The following is a 27,137-nucleotide window of genomic DNA, read 5'->3' as shown; positions in this document are numbered from 1 at the left end:
TCCTGCCTGCTGTGTGTTCCTCCATGACGTCTCCGGGTGAGCTCCATTCATCATCATCTCTCCCGCTCAATGCCAGGCTTGGCCTCTGCCCTCCCCTCCTGACCAAACCCAGAGCAGTGCTGGAGAGCCTCCCTGGACAAATCCAGGGAAGACAGAAGGAACCCCAGGATACTCAGAGAGGGAGAAGGGTGGGGAAGAGGACGGACAGAGCAGTGAAGCGGGAAGGCTGGCACTGAAAGAAGTGGAGGGGAAGAATGAGGGCGCAAGCCATCTCCTGAGAGTGACCATGGCCAGCTGGCCAGCGGGCACGGGCAGCAACACCTCTGTCCTTCAACTGGCCAGTCTATCTCCTGAGGATCTGCCAGGTGCAGGCATCATCCTCAGCAGGGGGGCACACCAGTGGCAAAAGCTCCCATGAAGCTCACATTACCAAGTCCCAGAGAAAAAGATATCCCAAGTGCAGTAGAAACTAAAGCCTTACTATAGAATCTTACAACCCAGAAAAATACAAATGTCTATTAGACCACCTATCCCAATTTTCATTTGGGAGAAGGTGTCACTATAGAAATGGTGACCTCCCTATACTTATAACTCTACAGGTAACCAGGGGGCTCCCTGTAATCTGATTCATCCACGAACATCTTTGAATAATTGACAGCAGCAATTATTCGACACAGATACCAAATCAATAGCTGAAATCAGTCAATTTTCGTATACTTGCCCACCTTCTGTAAAGTTGCTGCTGCAGATAAGGCAGAAAGCTAGCTTTGAAAAGCCTTCAACTTTATTCCACAGCTACACAAACACTCCAGCACACACAGGCAGTTGCTCTGGAGTTACCTGCTCAACAGTAAGAGAGGCATCTTTCTACCCCATTTAACGACATGTGATCTCACTACAACTAAAGTCATTCAGTCCTAATGAACGAACAGATAGCTAATTGTTCAAAGATGGAACCTCATACAAATGAACTCTAAATTATCCCGTTTTGCCGTAATTCCCTCAAAGCAAGCGCGTCACAAGGGGACCTGGGGATCTCTGGCTCTGTCAAGGGCTCCCCAGAGCAATCCTTGTGCCCATGTTTGGAAAGGCTCCCCCATCATGGACCCTCAGGAAGGAACACTCACCCTCTTTCCGTGACACTTACTTGTCTTCCATACTCCTGCCAAAAGCCAAATTCATCGTTCCAGTACCAAACCCAGTCAGTGGTGAGGATAAAGTGTGGAGGTTTGGTGACCGAGGAGGCCGTGGAGAGGCGGCGAGCCCGGGTGGCACCTACCGTCATGGAGTTAAAGCTCAGAAAACCAGTGAGAAAGCTACTGGCTGACTTGGTGCACGTGATCCTACAAAAGAACATGAGAAGTAAACTGAAAACCCACCAGCCACATGGACTCAGATACTCAGCTCCCCCATGGTCTTCTAGATACTCAGCTGGAAGATGTGAACATACATGTGACCTGAACATTTACAACAATGTGTTGGGGTGGGATGCGGGACTTGCTTTTTAAGATCCATTTTGCTGTGTGAAAATAATAAAATCACAGTAATATGGAAAATCTGTTATCATGACATTCCTTTCACTACACAGAAAACACTGATTAAAATATTCTTTTTTAAAATGCACTGCTGAGATGGCAAGAAACAGAAATCCTCAGAAGCCAAAAATAGTTAACATACACTGAATGCGTGGGGTGGGCCAGCCCCTGTACGAAGTGCTTTGTACATATTAAGGGATTAAGTCTTCATAACACTGAAGTTGCAACTTATCCCCATTTCACAGATATGAAAACAGAAGCCAGGAAGGTTCAGAAACCTGTCCAAGGTCAAACAGCTAATAGATGGCAGAGCTGGGGTTTAAGTCAAGCAGTTTGGCAGAACAGCCTGTACTCTGAGCCACAAGGATCTACTCCCTTTCCAAATGCTGAAGTGCCCCAAGAGCAAAGGGAAGGTCTGGAACCAGACAGATGAATGAGGACTAAAGCCAGTGGCTGTCCAAGGGCAGTGTCAGTGAGTAACGACAAAAAGCCCTATTTTTAGCAGCAATGAGGAAACAGAAAGCAAATGTAAGATCTGAATATGGTCAGCGGTCAAATCTCCGAAGGGATACTTCTGCATAAAACCATGATCCTAAAAGACTACATATCCTTAGTGAAGGGAGGCCAGGAAAGGAATCTGCTTTGCAAAGAAAGTCAGCAAGGAAATTTGCCTGTGTCAGTGTTGGTTTTGGATGGAAAGGAAGAAAACTTCCACTGAGAACTCATAAACCACTCAGGCCTCACAAAAGTTAAGTTAGTTCACACTTCCTGCGTGAGAATTAACTTGAAAGACTCACTGTGGCAGTTCCCAGAGAAGCAAACACAAATCCCCTCTGGAAGGAATTCACCTTCAACTCAGGCCTCAAAAGAATTTCCATAGGTAAAGTTTCAGCAAACATGGGCTTACAATCAAATAAATCAGAAACAAGAACCATGAGCAAAACCCAGCAAAAACAATCAGTCCACCAAAGACAACAAACATTAGAGTTCTTGGATATAAATATGCAATATGCATGAAGTGTTTTTGAAAGTTAAATTGAGTATCAAAAGTATGAGTAAGGATAAGGAAACTGTAAGAAACTGGACAGCTACATGTAAAAGAATGAAATTAGAACACTCCCTAACACTATACACAAAAATAAACTCAAAATGGATTAAAGACCTAAATGTAAGGCCAGACACTATCAAACTCTTAGAGGAAAACATAGGCAGAACACTCTATGACATAAATCACAGCAAGATCCTTTTTGACCCATCTCCTAGAGAAATGGAAATAAAAACAAAAATAAACAAATGAGACCGAATGAAACTTAAAAGCTTTTGCACAGCAAAGGAAACCATAAACAAGACAAAAAGACAACCCTCAGAAAGGGAGTAATATTTGCAAATGAAGCAACTGACAAAGGATTAATATCCAAAATTTATAAGCAACACATGCAGCTCAATAACAAAAAAACAAACAACCCAATCCAAAAATGGGCAGAAGAACTAAATAGACATTTCTCCAAAGAAGATATACAGATCGCCAACAAACACATGAAAGAATGCTCAACATCATTAATCATTAGAGAAATGCAAATCAAAACGACAATGAGTATCACCTCACACCAGTCAGAAGGGCCATCATCAAAAAATCTACAAACAATATATGCTGGAGAGGGTGTAGAGAAAAGCGAACCCTCTTGCACTGTTGGTGGGAATGTAAATTGATACAGCCACTATGGAGAACAGTATGGAGGTTCCTTAAAAAACTACAAATAGAACTATTATATGACCCAGCAATCCCACTACTGGGCACATACCCAGAGAAAACCAAAATTCTGAGACATGTACCACAATGTTCACTGCAGCTCTATTTACGATAGCCAGGGCATGGAAGCAACCTAAAACAAATACTGTATGCTAACACATATATATGGAATCTAAAAACAAAAAAAAATTTTTAATGGTTCTAAAGAACCTAGGGGCAGGACAGGAATAAAGACGCAGACGTAGAGAATGGACTTGAGGACATGGGGAGGGGGAAGGGTAAGCTGAGACGAATTAAGAGAGTGGCATATACTACCAAATGTAAAATAGACAGATAGTGGAAAGCAGCCGCATAGCACAGGGAGATCAGCTCGGTGCTGTGTGACCACCTAGAGGGGTGGGATAGGGAGGGTGGGAGAGAGATGCAAGAGGGAGGGGATATGGGGATATATGTATATGTATAGCTGATTCACTTTGTTATAAAGCAGAAACTAACATACCATTGTAAAGCAATGATCCAATAAAGATGTTATAAAAATAAATAAAATAAACTATAAGAATTAACCAGGTAGGGCTTCCCTGGTGGCACAGAGGATGGGAATCTGTCTGCCAATGCAAGGGACACGGGTTTGAGCCCTGGCCCCGGGAGATCCCACATGCCACGGAGCAACTAAGCCCGTGTGCCACAACTACTGAGCCTGCGCTCAACAGCCCACAAGCCACAACTACTGAGCCACGTGCCACAACTACTGAAGCCCATGCACCTAGAGCCCATGCTCCGCAACAAGAGAAGCCACTACAATGAGAAGCCTGTGCACTGCAACAAAGAGTAGCTCCCATTCGCCGCAACTAGAGAAAGCCTACACACAGCAAGGATGACCCAACACAGCCAGAAATAAAAACAAACAAATAAATAAATTTATATTTAAAAAAAGAATTAACCAGATAAATTTGAAGGAAAAAACAGAACCTTTAGAATTAAATAATCTAATAATTAAAAATTTTAAACCACAATAGATAGGACACATTGCAACTCAGACAGGCTGAACTAGTGAACTGTGTGAACAAGTGAAGCAATTCCCCTGCATACAGCAGAGAGAATGAGAGAAGTTAAAAGACATAAAAGATAAAGTAAGAAGATCTTAACATATGTCTAATCAGAAGTTCAGAGAAGCAATACTTGAAGAGATCATGCCTGAGGAGTTTCCAGAATTGATTAAACATAAAGCCTGCCACTCAGAAAGCACAACAAATTATAAGTAGATTAAATAAAAATAAATCCACACAGACAGATTTTAGTGAAACTGTAGCACCAAAGAATGACGAGATATTTAAAGTAGTCAGAGAGAAAAAAAGAGATTACCTACCATGATGGGTTGAACTGTGTCCTTACAAAGATATATTCGAGTCCTAACTCTTGGTACCTGTAAATTTGGAAATACGGTCTTCACAGATGTAATCAAGTTATGATGAGGTCATACTCAATTAGCTTGAGCCCTAATTCAATGACTGCTGTCCTTATAAGAAGAAGGAAATTTGGACACAGAGACACATGGGAGAAAGCCATGAGACAACAAAGGTAGAGATTACAGTAATGCAGCTATAAACCAAGGAATGCCAAGAACACCAAGGACTGCTAACAACCACCAGGAGCTAGGAAGAAGCAAGGAAGGATCTTCCCCTGGAGTCTTCAGACAGAGCATGGCCCTGCTGACACCCTGACTTTGGACTTCCAGCCTCCAGAACTATGACAATAAATTCATGTTGTCTTAAGTCACCAAGTTTGTGGCAATCTGTTATGGTAGCCCAAAAAAACTAACACATTTATACTGACAGCTAACTTCTAAATAGAAGCAATGGAAGCAGAAAACAATGGAATAATCTTTGGAGAACTGAGAGAAAATACCCAATAAAACTATCTTTCAAGAATGAAGATGAAATAAAAACACTTTCAGACAAACAAAAAATACATCTGCCCCTAGACTCTCACTAAACTAACTTCTAGAAGATGAACTCAAAGGAAAATGATCCTCACGGAAACATATGAACAAAGGAATTGTGTGCAAAAACAAAATGGTAAACCTAAATGTCCATCCACAGATGAATGGATAAAAAAGATATGGTACATATATACAATGGAATATTACTCAGCCATAAAAAAGAACAAAATAATGTCATTTGCAGCAACGTGGATGCAACTAGAATTATCATCCTAAGTGAAATAAGTCAGAAAGACAAATACCATATAATATCACTTATATGTGGAATCTAAAACATGACACAAATGAACCTATCTATGAAACAGAAACAGAAACACGGACATAGAGACAGACTGGTCGGTGCCAAGGGGGAGGGGGCTGGGGGAGGGATGGAGTGGGAGGTTGGGTTTGGCAGATGTAAGCGTTTATATATAGAATGGATAAACAACAAAGTCCTACTGTATAGCACAGAAAACTATATTCAATATTCTATGATAAACCATAATGGAAAAGAATATTTAAAAACATGTATATATATGTATAACTGAATCACTATGCTGTACAACAGACATTAGCACAACATTGTAAATCAACTATACTTCGGGGAGTTCCCTGGTGGCCTAGTGGTTAGGATTCTGGGCTTTCACTGCTGTGGCCCACGTTTAATCCCTGGTCAGGGAACTGAGATCCTGCAAGCTGTGTGGCGAAGCCAAAAAAAGAAAAAAAAAAAAAAACTATACTTCAATATGAAATAAATATTTATTTTAAAAAAACATTAAAAAATCAAAATGGTAAACGTTTAAATTTAAACAAATATTGACTGTATAAAACAACGCTAATTTCTAACTTCTGGGATTAAGAAAATAATAGAAGCAATATTTACACAGCACATCTTACATGCCTGGCATTGTTCTGAGTGTTTTACACACATTAATTCTTTAAATTCTCAAAATAACGTTTTGATATAGGAACTATTATTTTTATCTACTTGACATATGCAGAAACTGAGGCACAGGACGGCTAAGTACTTTCCCCAAATTCACACAAGCAGTATATAAGTCTGAATGGAACTAGTCAGAATTCAAGTGTTCAAGATTCTTTTATTGTTCAGGAGAATGATAAAAGGTATTGATTAGCTTAAGTTGTTAAACTAAGGTATATTAAGTTACAGGGTCTGTTTTCCAGGGTAATCACTAAAAGAACAGAAATTCACTATGTAACTTCCAAATTAGGTGAGGGGGAAAAAAAATCAAATGTGGAAACATCTAAGAGAAGATCAAAAAGAGAAAAGAAAAATAGAAAAAGCAGGTCAAATATCAAAAACCAAAACAGACAGTAGAATAAATAAATTCAAATGTATAGGTAATCACAACAAATGGATAAACCACAATAAATAACTTTTGATTAAAAGAGAAAGATTGTCATACTGAAAAAATAACCAGTTCTAAAATGTTTACAGGAAATATAACTAAAATGTAAACAAAAGAGCTTGAAAGTAAAATAGTGAACAGTAGCTAAAAAAAAAAGCTGGCATAGTTATATTAATATCAAACGAAACAGACTTAAGGCATAAAAGCATTACTAGAAATAAAAAGCATCCACTTTCTATTACTAACAGGCTCAATTTAACAGGAAGATAAAAGTTTTAAACTTCTATATATTTCATAATAGTTTTTAAATATATAAAATAAAAATTGATGGAATTACAAGGAGAACCAACAAATTCATAGGGAATGCTAACATACCTTTCTGAGTAACTGATACAGGAAGCAGACAAAGAAATCAATAAGGATAAAGAAGATTAGAACCACACAATTAACACACTTCATCTAACACCACATCCAAAAGACTCTGCATACACAGAATTTTACCAAAATTAACCACGTACTACACCCATAAAGCAAGCCTCAACAAAATTCGAAGAATCTATTATATAGCCTGACCACAATGCAATCCATTTGAATTTAAATTTAAAAACTAATTTTAAAATACACTTAGAAATAAATCATGGGTCATCTAATCTATGAGATCAAAAAAGGAGAAAAGTTTGTTCCTCTAAAAAAAAAAATTAGTAAAATTAATAAATCTCTGCAAGATTGATCAAGAAAAAAGGGAGGGAGAGAAAAAAGATTAGAACTGTAAAAGGGCACAAAATTAAAGATGGTATAGACACTAAAAGGGATATTACAAGTAACTTTATGAAAAAATATCAACTTACCAAGTTGACTCAAGGAAAAACAGAAAACCTAACTGGTCCTAAAACAATTATTAAGAAATTGGGTCAGTAGTTTAAAATCTTCTCAGAAATTAAACATCAGGCACAGAAACTTTTAGACACATGATCATTCAGGAAAAAAATAATTCAAATTTCACAGGATTTTTTCAGGATAGGAAAAGAATCCATCCCAATCTCATTTTTATGAGGCTAGGAATTTCATAATATAAAAACCAGGCATCATTTATACTGTACACCTGTAACTTATATAATATTGTACATTAACTATACTTCAATTAAAAAAAACAGGCAAAGACAATATGAAACAATTATAGACCAATCTTTTTCAAACATAAATGCAAAAATCTTAGACCAAATACTGACAATACGAAGTTCACCATCGTGTGCATATGTGCATGTGTACAGAGGCTACGTATGACTTAGGTCTGGGAATGCAATGGACTTAACATTAGAAAATTAAAGTAAATCACTGTGTTAACAAGTAAAGGAAAACAAAACATTGGCTCTTAATTAACATAGAAATAGCACTCAATAAAATCAATTTCCATACACAATTAAAAAAAAAAAACAACTCCTGGCATACGAGGAATAAAACTAGAATTGATTAGCAATGCCAAAGGTTCCAAACATTCACACATGCTTAAGGAAAAACATTTTAAAATTACTCCTTTTAAAATTAGGAAAAAAAGAAGAAAAGAATAATCTTCCAGCTATCACCACTTCTATTCAGCACGGTACAGGAGATCTTAGCCACTATAATAAGACAATAAAAAGAAATAAAATGTGTAAGAATTGAAAAGGAAAAACAAACTGCTATTCACAGATATTAATTTCTATACAGATATCTAGAACATATAGATAACTATAAAGATAATTCAAATAAATTATCAGTAGATTCTGAGTTAAGATACTTTAGTAAAGTTGCAGGATAGAAGATAGAAAAGTCAACTGCATTTCTACACACCAGCAGGGAGAAAATACAAAAACATGTAACTAGGGATGTAATGCACAACATGATTAACTATAGTTAATGATGCTGTATGGTAATTTGAAAGTTGCTAAGAGAATAAATATTAAAAATTCTCATCACAAGAAAAAAATGGGTAGGGGTAACTATATGTGGTGATGGATGTTAACGAAACCTACTGCAGTAATCACTTGGCAATATATACTTGTGTCAAGTCATCATGCTCTACACCTTAAACTTCTACAGTGTTGTATGTCAATTATCTCTCAAAAAAACTGGAGAAATTTTTTTTTGAAAAAGGAAATGAAGAAACTAATAAATCCCTAAAGAAAAAAAAATCTAACAAAAGATATACAAGACCTTAATGGAGAAAATCAGAGAATTACTGAAAAATATTAAAGCACGTTTAAATGAGATGCTATCACGTATATGAATAGAAAGTCTTGGCATCATTATGATGTCAGTTCTCCCCAAACTGATAATAGACAATGCAATTTCAAGTTAAAAAAAAATCACAACAGAGTTTTTGTGAAAAACCAACAGGCAGATTTTAAAATTTATAAAGAGGAGCAAAAGACCAAGAGGCAAGACAATTTGAGGAAAAATAAGATGGGGAATTTGCCTTATCACATGCCTAAACGTACTGTAAAGCTCTTCTACATGAGACAGTGTGATGTTGACACAGAGACACACAGACCAATGAAACAGAAGAGGCCAGAAACAGACGGGTGTGTATTTGCTAACTCAACACCTGACACAGAATTGAAAACAGGTGCAAAAAAGATGGTCTACTTACAAAAGTAGTAGTACTTAGCATCTAAGTCTGAAATTAAGCTATAAAATGTATTCACATTTTGCCAAATCTGGCTCAGCTTTGGTGGGTTTAAAAATCGACTGACTTCTGGAAATGAATGGTAGAGATGGCTGCACAACAATGTGAACGTATTTAATGCCACTGAACCTTACACTTAAAAATGGTTAAGATGGTAAATTTTATGTTATGTCTATTTTAATCACAATTTTTAAATTTTATTTTTTTGCTGAGTAGAGTTTAAGACTTCTTTTTTTTGCTGTTCTTTCGTCCATAAGAACATATCTTTCTAAAGATGTAGAGTTGAATTACAACGTATTAAACAAATCACTTGGAATATTTCTTCTCTATGTGGTTTATCCTTTATCCCATATATATTTTGGTTCATTTGTCTCATTTTGATTTACTTTTTGAATACTTCTTTTTTACTTTTTTTATCCTAACATTTTATTTTTATTTTTTTAATGTCTTACTTCTTTCTTTAAAATTTTTTATTTTATATTGGAGTATAGCTGATTAACAATGTCTTAGTTTCAGGTGTACAGCAAAGTGATTCAATTATACATATACATGTATCTATTCTTTTTCAAATTCTTTTCCCCTTTAGGTTACTACAGAATATTGAGCAGAGTTCCCTGTGCTATACAATAGGTCCTTGTTGGTTATCTATCTTAAATATAACAGTGTATACATGTCAATCCCAAACTCTAAATGTTTTAATTAAATATATTTTTAAAAAGTGGTCTTTGGAAAAACTAGCAATTCATCTGCATAAGAATGAAACTGAACCTACACTTCACCACACGCAAGGAGAGGTTAATACAGTTCTTAAAATGTTAAAAAATTTTTAAAGAAAATTCAGGACAAATATTTTATGGTCTCAGGATAAGGAAGGATTTCTTACGACACAAAAGGTATAAAACCTCCAAAAAAAGAAAAGAAAAAAAGTCTAAAACTATAAAGGAAAGGATGGATAAATACTTCTCTTCATTAATAGATATCATAAGCTGACAGGAGTTCATTTATTTTCAACACACATTTAATACCCAGAAACTTGAAGAGTTCCAAAACTAACTAACGAAGAACACAACCTTTCCCCTCAACAAAATGGGCAAACTACAAGCACAGACATTTCACAGCAGAAGAAGCAGAAATGGCCATTGAACATGTGAAGAGACACTTTCCCTCACCAGGACTCAGGGATATGAAAATGGAGACCTTATTTTACACCGACGACTAGAAAAGCGCAGATGTCAGACTACACCAAATGTGAGGGAGACATGTCACCACAGACCGCTAAATGGGGGTGGGAAGCAGTACAATCACTGTGGAAAAGAATCTGGCATCCCCTGGCAGAACTGAGGAGGGACCAGCCTACCTCCCAGCAGGCACACCCCCCGAACACCTACCCCAAGGAAGCCTGAGCACACGTGGACCGGGAGGAGCCTCAAGAACAGAGCCCTGAGAGAAGCCTCCAGGCAACAGTCCAGAGCAGCTCCATTCAGATGAGGTTCAAGGACAGGAGAGACGATCTGTGCTGACAGATGTTGGAACAGCGGTGGTTCACAGGGTGGGCACTGAATGGAAGGAGGTAGGAGGGGACCTTCTGGGTGATGAAAATGATCTACAGCTGGATCACAGCGTTGGCTACACAAGCGTACGTACCTTCCTCAAAACTCACTGAACTATATACTTAATATCTGTGCATGTCACCAAGTATAAATTTTAACTTAAAAAGCCTCAAAAAAAAAAAAAGGAAGAGAAAGAGAAGGGGGGGACGTAGATAAGAGCTGGTTATATGAGCCACTTAATATTCTGAAGGGGGATAATTTGTTTCACATGCTTTACCAGTAGCAATTTACACATAATTGCACCCTAAGCACAAATTTATTTTATCCACTCAAAAAAACGGGCTCAAATTCTCTTCTTGGCAACAGATTTTAGCAAGTTTAATCCAAGATATGATAGGCATTTGAAAGTAAGGCTACCCAGGACTTCCCCATTTACTCTCAACTGACTAAGTGAAAATACTAGGACATACTTAGGAAAATAAAAAAGGCTGAACAATAAACAGTAGGTTCAGCTGTATGACTTTACAAAGGCTAAAAATTTCACAAATGATTGCCTCTTGCTTTTCTGGACTAATCAATGAGGATATATTTAAATGATCAATCCCAGCATCAAATAATTCAGAACTTACTTGGTACCCACCCCTTCTCTCCCCATAGCTCCTCCCTGAAAAAAGAGGAAGATGGGGCAACAAGGGCACCAACCACCAGCATGACCATCAACTTCCAATTTCGCGCACGGAGCTTCCCGCCTCCTTACTGTGTGTGTGTGTGTATGAAGCCCATCAAAACTAAACCCTACTGTGTCTAAACTTCCTGTACCACACACAAAAGCCCAGGCACAAAGCAGACACAAGTGACATATTTCATACCCGTCTCTTGCAGGATTGCTATATGCCTCTTCAACAAGCTCCATTTTGTGCAAATCCTTCCACCTGCCTCCATCTAAGACTTGCCATCGATATGGCAAATCGAAATGAACTCTACTGCACCTATCTGAAATAAAAATATAAAGAAGTGAGCACACTGGCAATACACAGCCTGGCCAAGTCCCACGGTTCTCAAGGGGTGTGGTGCTGCCTGCTGACCTGGGAACATTTTGGAAATCTACGAGGGGGCCTTTTTTAATGCAGTCATACCTGAGCATTTAGATACCAAATACTATGCATTTTAGGATATACACTTTCCTTTCATGTCTCCCTTGTTAACAGGACATTAAACACACTAAACTGATTTTTTAAAAACTGTGTGTTGGTGGGTTACATTATGTATGAATTTCATCTCATGAGAGTAAAGAAGCTGATCATGAGATGGTCGAAGGCTCCATGTCTGCAGGGGCAGTCTGTCGTGCATTACTGCTATACACGTGACACTTGGATGGGGCGTGGTCACACCAGAAAAGGTAGCAGGTTCATCTCTACCAGAGCCATCCCAACCCCAGCAGGTCCTACAGCAGGTGGGTCAGCAGTGTGGTTTCAGCCCACCTTGATCTTTCTGGCTGCTAAGTTACTCACCCCTCCTCAACACACCCCACCCCCCGAAGGCATTACACACACGGCCCGGGTCTACGGTTTCCATCCAACTCCTCCCCCGTGCCTTCCGTGTGCTCCCGGGGCCTGTACCTCCTAGCACCTCCTGCCCGCCTTGCCTTGGCTCATGACGGCCGCTCACCTGGAACGCTGCCCACACCCTCCCTCTACCTTTCTATAAACTGTGAGGTTCTGGTACATCCTGACGGAGGAATGTTGTGAGAGGAAAGAGAGACAGGAAAGAAGAGCAATGGGAATCTTCACACTGACACCTGCAGGATTTATACTATTAGGTAGAAAGATACACAGGTGTGGAATGCCTCTATTTGGGTAAAAGAATAGAAAAAATAAGATTAGCGATACTCGGACTAAATACACATATATGCACACATTATTCCTTGCTGTGAGGGGGGGAGGACTGGGTGGCGAAGCACGAAGTCATGAGGAGAGATTTGTTTTGAATTTTGAACCACAAAAATATATAGTCCAAAAAAATTAAACATCTAGTTAAGTGAAAAAAGATACAAAACAGCGTTCATAGAGTGCATCTGTGTAAAACAAAGACTAAACATACACACTTGTGCTTGTATAAAATCTTGATGGAAAAATATTCAAGGAACTAGTAATAATGACTGTTTCTGAAGGGAATCTGGGTGCTGGGGGAAAGGGTTGTGACCAAGACATTTCTTACTGACTGTCTTTTGTACATTTTTAATTCATCTTTCAAAACAATAACAATGAAGCATGCCTAACTTGACAGCTGAAAAAAATTAAAATTTTCTAACATCATACGCAGTCTTTCAGGCAAGTCTTAATGCCACTTCTTTCCCAGAGACTCTGCAAGGGATCAGTGGGGTGGCAGGGACCGGGGAGGAAGTGGGGAGATGGCCTGGGCTTGTCGAAGACCAGGCCTGGGGCCAGGCCGACAGGGCTTAGAGAACAGGAGGAGAGACCCCAACCAAGGAAATCTCTGCCAAGTTCAACCAGGCTGGAAACAGCCCCACTGGGGAGTCAGGATGTCCTGACCTGTCCAGAGTTAGGGCAGGAATGGCTCACACCAGGCCAAACGGAGCCCTCTTAGACTCCTGACCAGGGGTGTGGACAATAAAGTGATAACCAGGGGCTCAACCTGAATAGATAAGGCCACAGCTGTGGTCCAGAGGTCATGACCAAATAAGATTTCCTGTTTCCTCCTTAGGGGCACTAAGGGAAATGATGAGGAATGAGTGTTCAGTCGCTCATCTATACAGCCCAGCACAGGTGAGTCCTGGACAACCTGAAGAAAGGCTCTCCCCTTAAGAAGGCACCTGTCAGGGAAGGAGCACCACCCACCCCTCTCCAAGCTGACACTTCCTTGGGAAGGACATAGGGGCCAGGGAAAGGCACTGTGAGGCCTGAGGCTTCTAGCTCTTTATCCAACCTGAGCATGGAGCCCATGCTGCTCACAAGCCGGAAGGTGCCCTGAGGAGGAGGATGCCACGCAGCTCACTGCAGCCATGAAGATGGCAAGAACGGAGACCTAGCTCAGCACTGGGGGTGTAAAGCTCCTTCTCCACTACATCTTTCCTGGTCCTTCTGTCCCCTCTCTCAGTTTCCCTCCCTTCTTCCAATGTTCCCCACCTCACTGCTGCATTCCCAAGTCTAGGTTTTCTAGAAGGTTAGTCACAGAAACCAAATCAAATTGGCAAAGTACCCACATCCACATCCCCTTTCTCCCTACTTCCCTTGAAATGACAGACCACAGAGAAGAAGAAATCCAAAAGCACTGGAAAACAGAAGTACTATCAAAAGACCAGAATTACTAAAGAATTTCTAAAAATATGAAGCAGTAAGAACCAAACCAACAAAGAGAGAAAAATACATGGAGAATAGAGAGCCACCCCAGAAGTAGGAAGGAGCTGGGGGCTTCACAAACTCAGAGTCAGATGTAACAAGGAGGAAGAAAGACACCCGGACAAGAGCACTGAGAGGAATCAGGACCCAGTGGAGCAAGTGCCCCATCAGTGCCTTGCTTGTGCCCAGCAACCTTGTTCTTTGTCCCATGGAACACGTGGGTGTGGATATAGGGGCTGGAGAGAGAAGCATGTGAGAAAGCCATCAAAGCCCCCGCCCTGACCTTCGATCGAACATACGCTAGCAGCCCCCGCAACCAACCAAGCAAGACTTACCGCCTCTTCCCCCATTAAGCCTGGAATCGGAATCGGCATCCACCAGTAGGCACAGGGATTTGAATACCAATATGGGCACACAACCAAGAGCCACCCAACACACGAGGAAAAATAACACAGACAGGCAGCTAACTCACATAGAAGAATCAACCCCTAAGGAAATAATTTTTGGAGAAAACAGATCAAGAGAAACAACCAGACCTAAACATAAAAGCTAAGCCTATAAACTTCTGGAAAAAAAAAAAAAACCATAGGAGAGACATTTTCCTGGGCCTGGAAGAGACAAAGATTTTTAGGGCACAAAAACATAAACCATTAAAAAATATATTAAAATGGACATCAACATAAACATATTCTTCCAAAGATACTGTAAAAAAAAAAAAATGAACATGAAAGACACAGACTGGGAGAATATATTTTCAATACCTATATCTGACAAAGACATGAATAAAGAATATTCAAAACTACTAGAAGTCAATAATGAGAGATCAAACAACCCAATAAAAAATGGGCCAAACAGTCACAAAAGAGCACACATTGTATGATTCCATGTATATGAAATATCCAGGCAAACCCAGAGACATAATGTAAATGCCAGGAGCTGGGGGGAGGAAAGAATGGGTAGTGACTGCTAATGGTTATGGATTTCTTTGGAGGTGATGAAAATGTTCTAATATTGACCACGATGATGGTTGCACAACTCTATTAAAAACTATTAAATGGGTGAATTGTATACTATATGAAATATATTTAATATCTTAACAAAACTGTTATCTGTCTGTAAAATATGCAAAAGATTTAAACAGATACTTCACAGAAGATATACAAATGGCCAATAGGCACATGAAAATAAATGTTAAATATCATTACTCATCAGGGAAATGCAAATGAAAGCCACAATGAGATATTACTCATTTGCCAGGATGGCTAAAATTTATAGGACTGACAATACCAAGTGTTAACAAGGATGCAAAGCAACCAAAACGCTCACACACTGCTGGTGGGAAGGCGAAATACATCCACTTTGGAAGACAGTCTGGCTGTATCTCATAATGTTAAACACACATTTATCATATGATCAGACATTCCACTTCTAGGTCTTTACCCAAGAGAGGAAGACATACATCCACATGAAAACTTGTACCTGAATATTGATAGAGGCTTTATTTATAAAAGCCAAAAACTGGAAACCCAAATGTTCATCAACATATAAATGGATAAACAACTTGTAGTTAATCCATGCAACAGAATCTATGCTGTATGATTACATTTACATAAAATTCTGGAAAACGCACATCTACTCTACATCAACAAAAAGTAGATCAGGGATTGCCTTGGGTCGGGAAACTGGGGGGGCGAGGATTGACTGTATAGAGGCATAAGGGGAATTTTTGGAATGAGAGAACTGTTCCGTATCTAGATTATAGTGATAGTTACATGGGCAAACATACTTACCAAAACTCAAAGGGTATACTTAAAATGGGTGCATTTTATTGCATGTAAATTATATCTAATAATGCTGATTTTTAAGACTATATATATACATACATACATACACATACATATATACGTACACACACACACACATACATATATATATATATACACACATATATGTATATATATCACGTATTCCTTGACCTAGTATTCCATTTCCAGGAATCTATCTATGGAAATACACATGTGTACTCAGATGCTCAAGGGAAAAAAAATCACTCTAATCAAATACTACACAGTTGTTTTTAAAATCCCAGTAGACATACACATACATACTAATGCAGAAAAAATCTCAAGGACACACCATTAAGTAAAAGAAGCAGGTTAAATAATGTGCATGTTCCCATGTGTTGAAAAATATGTGAAACAAATATGACCACACATCACGTGTTTACCTTCAGAGAAGGCTGAAGGAAGACTTCAGGCTTTACTCTGTATCATTTCACTCTTTTACAAAGTGAAAGTATTCATGAATTGCTTGGGTAGTTTTTAAAGACTGAAAACAAAATAGGAAGTTTTGGTGTTTTTTTTTTTTTTTTTTTAAAGTGGAGTCCCCAAATTTGAGAAGGAATCTTTCTTCAATCGAAGCCCAGGACAGCAGCAAGAACAAAGGTTTAGTGAAAATACAGTCTCACACCCACACCCACGCCCAAAACAAGATTTGCTACTTCTGATAAAAGAGAGAATGTGGAGAGAGACCCCAAACTTAAATAAATACTCATCCCCCAAGAGTGAACACAGGTGTCTCCTCCTGAGGGAGGGCGTTCCTAGGTTCTAAGGTATCTCTGAGACTACAACCTCCCTCCATAAGGGATACTAGACTGGGCATCCGAGTGTCTCTGCAGGTCTGTGACCTCATGCTACGTTGACCAAGGGGCAACACTTAACACTCATTTGCTGCATGAACCAAACAGTCATGCTCCCCATCTACAGTTTGATTTTTAGAAACTCATGTAATTCCTACCACCCTCAACTCCCTAACAAAATCACTGAAGTGACACCAGCTCACAATTAAGATGGCCTGACCCTCTCTGGACGGGGGGCGGGGCAGAGGGGGGGAGAGGACCTCGAGGGGTGGTGTCAGAGCAGAGCTCTGGGAACCAGAAGCAGTTATCCCGCCCACAAGTGGATGAAGGGGTTTCCCCTGACTCACCTTGAAAGCTACAACGTTTCCAGATATGGAACAAGCAAATCTGATCACTCTCCTCTTGGCTGGCAGTGTTTGGGGACACAGACCGTGCATCTCTTCTTTCTACAAAGAAATACTGCAAAGATGTATCACCGATGCTTCTGACATGGGGTTGGGGTAGTTCAAGGTACAAAGGAGAGAAAAAAAAGGATTCATTCATCCCTCTGCATGAGGCAAAAGTGGGCAAGGCAACCTCACAAAATCTTATAAAGTTCTGGATGAAAGCACCCTTGGACATACAGGTGGGCCCTCTGCTTTTTAGGGAGGAATCAGGGAGCCCAAGGTCACAGGGCTGCTTGCCAAATCCAGGAGGTCATGGTTGGGGGCTGGGGGTGAGTCTTCTCTCAACTCTGGCTGTGCACCCAATTCACTAGGAGACCTGTTTAAAAACAGAAGTGCCCGGCTCTACCGCGGATTGACTCAATCAGAAGTCTTCAACAGTGGCACCTGGGACACTTTTTTAATAGGGGGGAACCACTAACCAACACATTTTCCTTCTGTATCTACGGATGTGATGAGCCCAGAGAGCAAGTGAAGGCTGCATTTTATAAACTAGATTTGATTGCAAAAGCAAATACTTGTCAACGAACTATTAGAATCGGGTGCCAATACCAAGAAAAAAATAACAATGAACAGAAAGCCCAAAATTCAAAATGAAACCTAATTTAGATTAATTATAAAAATTGTAGAGACTTCCCTGGTGGCACAGTGGTTAAGAATCTGCCTGCCAATGCGGAGGACATGGGCTCGAGCCCTGGTCCAGGAAGATCCCACATGCCGCAGAGCAACTAAGCCCATGCGCCACAACTACTGAGCCTGAGCTCTAGGGCCCGCAAGCCACAACTACTGAGCCCGCAAGCCACAACTACTGAAGCCCGTGTGCCTAGAGCCCGTGCTCCGCAACAAGAGATGCCACCGTAATGAGAAGCTCACACACCGTAATGAAGACCCAATGCATCCAAAAATAAATAAAAATAATTTTTTAAAAAATATTGTAATATAACAAGAGCATGCAAGTGCTCTCAAAGTTTACCTTTACTAGGAGTGCTTCAATGAGCCATTACCTAATAATTACATTTTGGTGGGCCCCAACTGCCACCCTATAAGCATACAAAACTCATTAGCAAACCCTCCCTATTTTGTTATTCATCTTCCCTTGTTTTATAGGCCCCTCAGACAGCCAAAGGCTGCACCTTAAAACCCACACCTGTGGAGCCTTAGAGCTGGCCTCCCTCTCCCCCCAGGCAGGTATCCTCCCCTCCCTTTCTAACAAGGCCATAATCCAATTGACACTTTTAACAAACTATTTAAAGCAAAACCTGTTTGCTTCTAGGCTTCCTACTGTTGAAAGAATCTAACCAAAAATAATTGAAGAAAATGCAAAGAAAAAACATATGACGAGGACAACTTTCAAATATAAAAATCAGGTAAAATTAGAGTGATAAGTTTGTTTGCTGGTCATCCTGGCACTGGTATTTTAGGAAGTGTTCTATTAAAAATCCTAGATTATCACTACAGCTAACAAGTGGGGGGGAGCCATGGCTCACAGTCACCAAGGTATAACCAGGGCCCAGGATAGTGGCCAGCACATGGCCAGGACTCAAATTTGTTGAATGAGAAAAATGGATCATCAGAATGGCCAGCCAACAGCAGATACTGTGAAAATCCAAAGGACACCAAGGCATCACAGCCTCCCTGAGGGACCATGGTATTCATGTCCCAACCAACAGGTACTCAAGGAATGCTTATTAAATAAACCATCTCTGCTCAAAATTCTCCCATTTGCCTGTCACTAAGCCTGATATTTCTCAAAAAAAAATTTTTTTTAAGTGTCCTGACAGATTCATCCATTCAACAAATGTCTCAGTGTCCACTGTGGTCGGCACCGTCTAGAGATGAGCAGTGAACAAAGTCAATCTGCAGTGACGAAAAAAATCCATTCATGTCAAGAAGAGAGCTGAAATTAAAATATGCTTCATTCAAAAATAAGTAAATAAAATATCCTTCATTCACTCATTAAAAAAAATATATCTAAACAGAATGCAACGCAAAGGATGGCCCCAGAGTTGTACAGCACGGCATTAACTCTGGGGTCCCTCACTGGAAAACAAGCTCTCCAGGGGGGCAGAGGGAAGACTGGGTAGGGAGAAGCAGCATCTCCCATCTCTGTGCAGATGAGGCCCGGAGAGAATTCACCCACCCTCGACACCAGTCGGCATTTGTTTAGAATGTCTTGCTCGTTCACAGCTCTGATTTCAGTTCATCTTCACAATCCCCACTGGCTAAGAAGGGACGGCCAACTGCATTTTACTAGAAGCAGCACAGACCTGCCCAAAGTCACACATGCCATTTAGGGGTCAGCTGGCATCCAGGAGCCCCAGCCCAGAGCCTTACCGGAAGTCCCCTGTGACCAAGAGGGAGGAGGCGGCACTCTGATGGAGGGAGAGCTCTTATTCTTGATGTCATGAGCATTTCTGTAAATGGAAGGCAGCCTGCCCACCAGCTCTGACCTCATGCCCAACTTCCCCAGTTTTTCCAGGTTCTCAGAATTGGAGAAATCATGGGATCTCTTACAGCCAGTGCCAAACTTGCATTCACCCTGTGAAAAATACTGGCAGATGTGGAGTTTGACACATTGCTTTTTAAAGGAACAAGAGCCGTAGGGTCCATGTCCTTTGTTGTAATGAAGGCAGATCTGTTAACAGAGAAGGAAAAACGACAGCAGCTTAGAAAGGCCTCACACAACACCACCTCCTTACTGAGCCGCCTACTAGAGGAAGAGGTTCCTCCAGAGACCTAGCCAAGGCTGCAATCCCGTCGCGACACTGGTCGCACAGCTCTGTGAACACCCCTCACTCTAGATGGACGCCACTACCACATGCCCTTGGTAAATGGGACCGGAGAGGACAGCGGACTGCTCAGAACAAGTCCCTCCACCGGGAAAATCCAAAGAACATCCAGCTGATCAGAGCTGCTCCCTTCACATGAGACAACATTTTAATGTAACTCACACAGCAAACCTTACACTACTAACCTTACACGCTACCTACCCCCCACCCCCACTGATTCACCAACTCTCTCTAACCCAGGGCCCAGTTTCTCCCAACACTTTTTTTCTCCAATTCTAGGTCAAAGAGGCTCTGAGGGTTTAAAGTATCTTCAAGAAAGCCAAATACAGCCCTTTCATTTCCCAAGTGCAAAATGAGACTCAGAGAAGTTAACAGGCTTGCCCTGGGTCACACAGCTGTCTAACACACCTGGCACATACAGTACCTGCTGGACTGGGTTGTTGGTAAGGTGGGGCTTGAACTTGAATCAACTGTTCCTTTTCCTCTACATTCCACGTTCTTGGAGATGGGAACTAAACCAGAGACCACCAAGGGCCCACCCACTCAACTCACAGGCATTACACTAAACAAAGGGCTACAGAACCCAGGCCCAGATCAGCAGGGGGTCCCTTCTGGAAATGGAAGCCCCGAGGGAAAAGATCACAGGGAGTTGGGCCCTAACCTTGATCCTGCCACTTACAAGCTGTCTGACCTTGGGCAGGCCACTCACCAGCTCTGAGATTCCGTTTTTTAATCCCCCAAATGGGAATAATGCCACCTACATTGCTGGGCTATTGTGAGAAATAAGAAATATACCAAATGGCTAATACAATGCCTGGAACACAGTGGGTGCTCAGCTCATGGTGGCAGCCCCCAAATGGTCAACTGATAAGAGGGCTAGCCTGAGAGCAGCGGACCTGGCAGGAAAGCCGCCCTGGATCCGAGCTTTTGGTCACAGCCCCCATGTGCTGGCACTGTGTCCTGAAGCACCCCACACACCCCAGGAGACAGAGGCTACGCATTCCAGGCCGGTCACCTGCTGATTCAGTTCTCATACCACTAACAAGGTGATCACTCCAAAACGTTAATGCCTACCCTCCCAACACCAACCTCGCCCCACCTCCTGCCTACGACACAGGTGGCTGTATGGCTGAGCCTCCACCTCCTCGTTTCTCTCTCCCCTCCCCCTAAGCCCGGGTCGTGCCAACTTACACGCTGTGCCCTGACCAGGTAGGCTCCCCGCTCTCTGCCTCCCTCTTCCCAGACCTTCATCCTTCACTCACCCTCCAGCGCCCAGAGCAGGCACCATCTGCTCCAGGGCACCTTCCCCGGTGCCCAAAATGTGCCTCCGAGACCAGAGCACCGACTCCTGCTAAAGCACCTACAACAGCACCTTGCTATCATCCACCGATGATTTCATCCGCTACTGTCCCACCCAGTAGCTGTGCCCCCCGGAAGAGCAGAAAGGGTCTTTCACCTCCTTACCACCAGTGCCTCATCTGTAATGGATTGTCAATAAAGGTTAGGTGAATTAAATCTATACTCGTTTTCAAAAGGCAAAGGAAAACACTTAATACCTGTTATGTGCCAGTCATTTGCTATGTAGCATCCTTCTCAAATGGGAGGTTTCAACTGAGTAATAAGGAAGCACTGTCATTAAAATATATCCATCTAATCCCTGTTGCCTCATCCAAGAAGCAGTGCCAGAGCATCCCACAGAAAGACCACTCAGATCTGCCACAGAGCACAGGCAACTCTCGGCCCAGCTGCTGCCCTCTGCAGCCGCCCTCTTTACACACAGGGCGCTCCCAAGGGCTGCTCTCAGCCAACGACCGGGCAGGTCGCTCTGGGGAGACACAGGATGCCACCAACAGGGACTTTAGCTCAGAACTTTTCGCTGGCTGGGCAGAAGCTTTCTGAGGACTGCACTGCAGTCAGGGTCTCTTCCTACCGGGTCCCTTCCTTCCCCTTCTCCTGCCACAGATGTCAGAGCGCCACCACCACCTGAAGGCTTCCCCACCTTCTGCTGCTCCCTCCCCAACAAATCGCTCACACTGCCAATCCCACCTTGGTGCCCTCTTCTCTTAGGACCCGAGCTAGTCCATGACCATTGCAGTGAGCTTCAAAACAAGTGGGTGGTTACTGTCTGAAATGCAGTATGAGAATTCACATCAACCCAAGTTAGAAAATTTCCCCACAGACCTCTGGGGTCTGGTGGTACCTGCATTTTTCTAAGTCCTGCTAGACAGGGAGGGGCCAGCTGGAATCCCTTACTCCCTCCGCTCTGTGTAACAACTGGCTGCAGCCACCGGCTAAACGGGCTCCCCCAACCTCACAGAAGCCCTGCAAAGGAGGTACCAGCCCAACTGACATAGAGGAAAAGGAGGCTTCAAGAGGGAGCAAGGTTGGCACAAGATCGCAGGGCTAAAAATCAGCAGAGCTGGGAGCTCAGTCCAGGTCTCCCTCCAGGCAGACACCAGCGATCACAGTGGGGCCCTTGGCCTCTCTTCCGCCATGTCTCCCTGTCTTCCCACCTCCTAGTCCCTCTCTCATCACTTACACTCAGGCCCACCCTCTCGTGGCACTCACCTCCGGCAAGAGCAAGGGGTCGTTCTGTAACAAGAGCACGCAGAGCTCACTGTAGCTGAGGTGGTCCACGCCGTGAGTTTTCAGCACGCACACGTTGTGATCGGACGTCAAGTTGTGATCGCTCCTACAGTCCTTCCTGCAAAGAAGCAGGGCTGGGGTCACAGTTGAAACGTCTCCCCAAAACCCTTATGTTCAAGTCCTAACTCCCAGTACCTCAGAAGTGACTGTATTTGGAGTCTTTCAAAAAGGTGATTAAGTTAAAATGAGGTCACTGGGGGGCCTAATCCAATCTGACCGGTGTCCTTACAAGAAAAGGGGATCAGGACACAGAGGGAAGACCATGTAAAGACACAGGGAGAAGAAGGCATCTACCAGCCAAGGTTGGTGTCAGGAGACACCAACCTGCTGACGACACCTTGACCTCTGACTTCCTAGCCTCGAAAACTGTGAGAAAATAAGCCTCTGTTGTTTAAGCCACCCAGCCTGTGGTACCTTGTTACGGCAGCCCAAGCAAACTAATACAGCTGGTAAAATCAATCTTTAAGAAAATTTTTCAGGAATAATTCCTGACATTGTTTAGAAGCACCAGAGAAAACCAGCATGTCTATGCAATGAAAAATCATAGTGCTTATTTACAAAGGAAGAAATGGTGCCTTGCAAGTTCTAGGCCCAGGGCAGCACCTCTCAGCAGGTTTTTGATGAGAATGATGGGGCCATTCCCCCAGAGTCACAACGTGCCAGTCTCTGGGCACTTACTGGCATTTAACATTGGCTGAATAAATGAGTGTGGACAGCCTATGGTTACAGGCGTGTACACACACACACACACACACACACACACACACACACGGCCCAGCCCTTTTTTCTGCTCCCCTCCTACATTCTTTTGATCAACAAGCCCCTCTTGAAAAACTCTCTGTGAGCCAGGCACTGGCACCACACCCCAATGATCCAAAGATAAGCCTTCAAATGATCACCTGAGTCAACAGGACCCAGAAGAGTCAGGTAAATAGCATTTGCTTGACTCACGACACTGCCATACCTATGATAAGCATCTCAAAAGAAAATTAAACCCCTGGATCTACTCCCCCAAACCTGCACCTCCCATGGGCTCCCCCACCTTAGTAAAGGGCAACTTCCCTCTTCCACTGCACAGGCTGAAAACCTTGGAGTCATCCAACCCCTCTCCTTCTCTCTAGTGGAGACACAGACATTGAGATGACTCTAAAATGCTGTGGGAAGTGCAAGGTCAGCTGTGCTCAGGATGCATCAGCACAGAGAGGAGCACCTGAGCCTGACAGAAGTGGGGAAGCAATCAAGGGATGGTGCCTGGAAGGTATAAAACCTGAGCCAAATACGTAGGGTTGAGAAACCAGGCACAGAGAGCCGGGAAGAACATTCTAGGCAGAGGGGCCTGGTAATTACAATGATGATGATGGCTACTAAAACTCATTGGGCATTTACCACAAACCAGGGTTTGCCTAAATGTTTTGTGAGTTAACTCATACTGTCCTCAACAAGCCTATAAGGTGGGTAATACTATCTCATTTTGCAGATGAGGGAACTGAGGCTCAGATAAAAACTAATTTGCCCAAGATCACTCAGCGGGCAAGAAGCAGAGCCAGGGTAGAGACAAGGCAGGCTTGCCTTGGAGCTGGGCTCTTAACCACTGTGCTCACTGCCCCCTAAGCACAGGATGGAATCAGGGACCTGGGACCCTCCCCAGCTGTCACCAATGAACAAAAGCAGCAGTGATGATCTACTTCTGAGACAGCTGACCCTGTGGTTGAGGAAGACAAGTAACTTCGCAGGGAAAGTATAGAATGTGCAGCTGACCGCACCCACTCTCCCTTATGCAACCCAGAAACAGCCAGAGACGGAAGGTTCAACAAACTGTCCTGTGTAAACCACAAGGAAAAGGGAAAAAAGAAGAAAACTCAGGATCATCCAGGCCAGTAAATACCAGATTTCCAAGACAAATAAAATCGGGCCCCAAATTTTGGGAATTAGCCTAATAGGGCTGCCATCTTTATTTTACCCACTACGGACATTAACAAGACCCACCAGTGGTCCCCGTCATTAGGTCCCTCCATCCGCCATTTATTGTGTCTGCCTTCCTCTCCAAGTGTGCTCCTCCTTCCGCCCAGAGGTGCTGCCTCTCCTCCAGCCCCTGCAGGCCCGATTGCCCCAGGGCTCCACTCAGCCTCCACCCCAGATCAAAACCATTCCTGGTGCTGCAGCCATGGCATACACTGCCCAGCAAGTCCCAAAACTAGCATCTCAGGGCCCTGGCGATCCTCCCAAGCTTCAGACCTGGACAGCTACCCCCAGGGCACGCTTCAAAACAAAACCCTCCCCTGCTCTCTGTCAACAGTAAGAAAGGGAAGTCAGCTCTGCGGCAACACTAATAAAGAAAAATGAGTCATCGCCTCTCGGATCCTGTCACCACCCTCTCACCAGCTCTCCCAAATTTCTCACACATACATGCCTTCCTCTTAAGGGTATTTCTGGGCAGCTGCTTCCCAGGGACCACATCTCCCAGCTCCCCCTGCACCCAGGCAGAGTCATGAGAGATCCTGTGACAGGTGACATGGACAGAAAGATAGCTACCATTCCAGACCTGGCCCATAAAACCTCCCACCAGCTCTCTACTTTCCATCTCCTCCACCTGCTCCTTGGAACCTGATACCCAGATGGCCTTAAGAGCCATGGGTTGAGGAGGGCAGAGTCTAGGTCTGCCAGCCTGGGTCCCTAAATGACTGCGTGCATCAAGGTCCCTACCCCATGCTGACTATTAAACCTTACCCTTAGACCTGATGTGAGCAACAAATAATGTCTACCATGTTACGGCAGAAAAAAGAAAAGAAACTAATTCTTCTAAATAACGAGACTAGCTTCCAAACAGGTCTGCATCACATCCTCCTCTAAATAAGCACCCGCACCACTAAGATCTCTTCCTCAATCGAACATCTGATGGCTACTCGCCTGCCATTTGACGGGCCCCATCACCTTCAGGGTGAGGTCCAAATTCTTTAGCATTAACCTCATTAATCCACTCCACAAATCTCACTGAGCACCTGCCAGGCGCAGAGCACAGAGCTGAGGGCCGGGAAAGGCCAGCCAGGGCCAAGACAGACGGGCCTCTGCTCTCCGAGTTTTCAGTTCTACTGAAGGAATGCGCGGCCATGACGGGCGCTATGAGAAAAGTAAACAGAACAATGCAAAGAGGAAGAAAAGTGATGCCTGAGTCGAGTCCTGAACGATACAGCAGGCAAACCAGGAAAGGCGGTCCAGGAGAACAGAGGTCACCAGATAAGCAAAGACTGGGAGTGTTCCAGGACCAGAAGGGCATCAAGGGAGGGGACCAGGATGGAGGGCCGGCAGGGACCAGGTTCCCTGAGGGACACGGGGGGCGACGGTAAAGAGCCTGCATTTTATTCTAAATGCAGCAGACGCCACTGCCGGCTTGTAAGCAAGTGAGAAAGGTTTCAGAAGAGTCCTTCGGCTGCTGGTCACAGAGCCCGCCTCTGCGTGGGCCCTCACAGCCAGCTCTGGAGCCCGGGGGGCTCTGGAGCCCCGCAGCCCCTTTCCTTCTGGAGATCCCTCCCTCTTCCCTCGGCCAGCGCTCCCCAGCCCCAACCCGGAACTGCCACTCCCAGGGTGTCCCACCCCCTGCTGGGCTCTAAGTCGCTCTCCGAGACCGCAGGGGCCCAGAGGACACCGCTCGACGCGGAGTCCGGCGCACAGTTCCGGGTATTCAGTAAATGCTCGATAAATGTTCGCTCGAGGGAATTCTGGGGAGAGGCCAGGGAACAGCCACCTCACTGTCGCCCCCGAATTTACGAAGGGCCACGACCGGGGTGGGAGCGAAGACGCCCTCTCCCCGCCGTCGGGCTCCGGGGCGCGGCGCCTTACCCGTCCCTCAGGAACTTGCACTTGCCGTAGAACACGAACTTGCAGAGGTGCAGCTGAGCGCAGAGCCCCACGCAGCCCGGCTTCGGGCCCTGGTACGCGCCGCACACGCGCAGCGGCGACACGGCCAGCACCAGACGCTCGACGGCCGCCGCGCCGGCCCCGGCCGCCCGCCGCGCCACCAACAAGCGCCCGCGCTCCCGCAACAGCCGCTCCAGCACGTCCCCGCCGACGCTCGACCGCAAGCGGCGCCGCAGCTCCTCCAGCTCCATGGCGCCCCCGGCCGCGCACAGCGCCTGGGTCACCTCACGAAGGAGTGCGGCTGGCGCCATGGCCGTCGGGCCTGGGACTAGAGGGGCGCGGGCGGTTCCCGCGAGGTGGAGACGCTGGCCGGAAACGAAACCGAAAGCTCCTCAGGGCCGGGGGGGAAACAGAATCCGGCCTCGCCACGCCCCCGGCCCGCAGCTGATCGGGGCTCGGCGCCTTCCGGCCCCAGCGCCCCCAGCGGCGCTAGGCCTCACGCCCGCCCCGTCGGAAGTCCGCAGCCGCTTCTTCGGCGTCCCGGGGATTCGTCGCCGGG

At 43.9% G+C, this 27,137-nt stretch overlaps 1 protein-coding gene across 1 annotated transcript in view; it reads right to left on the bottom strand.

Annotated features, from left to right (window-relative positions):
* Positions 1-26,934, bottom strand: part of PARP12 (poly(ADP-ribose) polymerase family member 12) — a 29,493-nt gene extending 2,559 nt beyond the window's left edge. Inside the window, exons 1-6 of the mRNA XM_028490305.1 lie at positions 26,561-26,934; positions 22,646-22,781; positions 19,623-19,923; positions 17,193-17,291; positions 11,718-11,841; positions 1,128-1,343 (exon numbers count right to left, since the gene is read on the bottom strand). Of these exons, the coding sequence (XP_028346106.1) occupies positions 1,128-1,343; positions 11,718-11,841; positions 17,193-17,291; positions 19,623-19,923; positions 22,646-22,781; positions 26,561-26,889 (1,205 nt within the window). The 5' untranslated portion in view covers positions 26,890-26,934. The remainder of the gene's footprint in view (positions 1-1,127; positions 1,344-11,717; positions 11,842-17,192; positions 17,292-19,622; positions 19,924-22,645; positions 22,782-26,560) is intronic.
* Between the last annotated feature and the right edge of the window lie 203 nt (positions 26,935-27,137).

The sequence above is a fragment of the Physeter macrocephalus genome, chromosome 5 (assembly GCF_002837175.3).
Source record: "Physeter macrocephalus isolate SW-GA chromosome 5, ASM283717v5, whole genome shotgun sequence".
NCBI classification, from domain to species: Eukaryota; Metazoa; Chordata; class Mammalia; order Artiodactyla; family Physeteridae; genus Physeter; species Physeter macrocephalus.
This window is presented reverse-complemented; position numbering and strand designations above follow the sequence as displayed.